This window comes from Notothenia coriiceps, unplaced genomic scaffold (genome assembly GCF_000735185.1).
Source record: "Notothenia coriiceps isolate Sejong01 unplaced genomic scaffold, NC01 NC01_scaffold00027655, whole genome shotgun sequence".
Classification (NCBI taxonomy): domain Eukaryota; kingdom Metazoa; phylum Chordata; class Actinopteri; order Perciformes; family Nototheniidae; genus Notothenia; species Notothenia coriiceps.
Window position 1 is genome coordinate 85,042 of NW_011360356.1, and position 2,710 is coordinate 87,751.

The 2,710-nt window shown below is 40.8% G+C and overlaps 1 protein-coding gene across 1 annotated transcript in view; it reads left to right on the top strand.

Annotated features, from left to right (window-relative positions):
• plekhm3 (pleckstrin homology domain containing, family M, member 3) overlaps nt 1-2,127 on the top strand; it is a 20,806-nt gene extending 18,679 nt beyond the window's left edge. The window contains exon 5 of the mRNA XM_010785392.1: nt 2,089-2,127. Coding sequence (XP_010783694.1) covers nt 2,089-2,127 — 39 coding nt within the window. The remainder of the gene's footprint in view (nt 1-2,088) is intronic.
• Nucleotides 2,128-2,710: the final 583 nt, after the last annotated feature.

A 2,710-nucleotide genomic window follows, 5' to 3' on the forward strand; every position in this document is an offset into this window, starting at 1 on the left:
TCCTTCTTCTTCTATTTTAAGAGGGATCAGTAAACATAGGCGGAGTTTGACATTTACGCTTCGGGGCCGGCAAACGCTTTTTACTGACTTCAGTACACATTCCCAACTATTACAGTGGCGGTGCTACGGATACGTAGCATAATAGCCAGCGCCCACCGCACTGAGTATGATTTTCCTACAGTACGAACACAACTCGTCCGTCATGGCACGCCTTCTGCCCGCCGTACACCACACACTCATATGCGAAGGGGCGGTCTCTCCCCCCAAACAACAGTGCATACATAACTGTAAAAACTTATATGCAACTGTGCACATCTTATAATTATTGATAACTACTAATCCCTTGGTTCTTGAACACCCTACATGTTTATTAACCAGTGTCCCTACCTTATTAAAATATTGATATACTAAATATTTGTATTGGAACAGTCTTTCGACCGTAGTAATGGCCCCCTGGGGGGGGTTAACATTTTCGCAAATCCGTCTAATGGAACTCAGTAATGGTAACGAGCGCTACCGTTGACGGTTTGATTCAGAGGAGTTTAATTTATAGATCCTGATGTTAAGGTAACCAGAATTTTATTTCCCACTGTGTAAACATGTTCATGAAGGGATTAATAGCAGCGAGTAGGGCGTCCCTATATACGTTAATATACAACTTACGTTGGATGTCAAATTTATAAGACCAAATATACAAGACTATCTTTTTACATTGACATACAAATCAAATATTGTATTACAAAAAAAACTAAAAACAAAATAACAACAAATGGTGTTAAAATTAGAAGTAATTTCTGTAAGAAAAATATTTTTCATGCATTTTTAGATGTTATGCAAAAGCATTACGAATGACTAAAGCAGGGGTATTCAACTGAAATTCAACGAGGTCCAGTTAGAGAAAATCTCCCCATGGCAAGGCCGGAACTCAAATGTCTAACTTTCCTTCTTATGAAGTGAGTGTGATAAAGATAACAGTGGGGCAAAAAAGATTTAGTCAGCCACCAATTGGCAAGTTCTCCCACTTAAAAAGATGGAGAGAGCTGTAATGTTTCATCCTAGTATACGCTCAACTACTGAGAAAGGGGGAAACCCCAAAAATGGAGAAAAAAAAATCCAGAAATCACATTGTCTATTTTTTAAAGAAAATTTATTTGCAAATTAAATGGTGGAAATAAGTATTTGGTCAATACAAAGTTCATCTCAATACTTTGTTATATACCCTATTGCTGGCAATGACAGAGGTCAAACGTTTTCTGTAGTCTTCACAAGGTTTTTTACACACTGTTGCTCGTATTTTGGCGACATTCCTCCATGGACAGAATCTCCTCTTAGAGGGCAGTGATGTTTTGGGGCTTCGCTGGGCACACGGACTTTCAACGCCTCCAAAGATTTTCTAATGGGCGGTGTGAGGATCGGAGACTGGCTAAGCCACCTCCAGACCTTTGAAATGCTTCTTAACGAAGCCACTCCTTGTTGCCCGGGCCGGTGTCGTTTGGGTCAATTGTTCATGCTGAAACCCAGCCACGTTTCTCTTCAAGTGCCCTGCCTGAGAATGGAGGCTTGTCCACTCAAAATCTCAGCGATACAATGGCTCCATTCATTCTTTCCTTTACACGGGATCAGTCGTCCTGGCCGTTTGCAGAAAAACAGCCCCAAAAGCATGATGTTTCACCCCCCATGTTTTCCAGTAGGTATGGTGTTCTTTGGATCAACTCACACCACATATCTATTCTCCTCCAAGGCTTAAGCAGGGGGACACGTCTGGCACTGCACGGCATTTGAGTCCCTGCGGCGTAGTGTTGTTACTGATGGTAGCCTTTGTGTAATGTTGGTCCCGTTCTCTGCCGGTCATTGACATTATCCCCCATGATGGTTCGGGATTTGTGCTCACCGTTCTTGGCTCATTTTGACCCCACGGCTGAGATCTTGCTGGAGCCCAGATCGAGGGAATATAGGGTCTTGTTGCTCCATTTTTGTTAAATAATTGTTCCCACAGTTGATTTCTTCCACACAAGCTGCTACCTATTTACGATTCAGTCTTCGCAGCCTGGTGCAGTCTACAATTATTGTTTCTGGTGTCCTTTGCAGCTCCTTGGTCTCTGGCCCATAGTGGAGTTTGGAGTGTGACTGTTTGAGGTTGTGGACAGGGTCTTTATATGTGAAACAAGTTCAACAGTGCCCATCTATCAGTTAACAAGGTGGCAGGACAGAGCGCAGGCTCTTAAAAGAAGAGTTACAGGTCTGGTGAGAGCCAGAAATCTTTTGTATTGTTTGTTATGGACCAAATACCTTATTTCCACCATAATTTTGCAATAAAATTCTTTTTTAAAAATCAGACAATGTGATTTCGATTTTGTTTTTTCTCTGATGTGTTGTCTCTCATAAGTTGAGGTATACCGTTGGATGAAATTACAGGCCTCTCATCGTTTAAAGTTAGGAGAACTTGCACAATTGGTTGCTGACTAAGATACTTTTTTGGCCCCATGTATATATTGAAGTACGCCTGTAGCTTCTATCACGTCTGCATGTAATCAACAGCTGACTGCAATCAAAAAAGAAAGTACATTCAAGAAACAACAACAATTGATTTATTGGTCAATGAACATTGAACTATACCCGATATACAGTAAAATACTGTGGATATGTGTAATTGTTCCTCTCGTTGCATTTAAAATCAAAATAGAGAAATAAATAAATAGCTTTTGAAAAT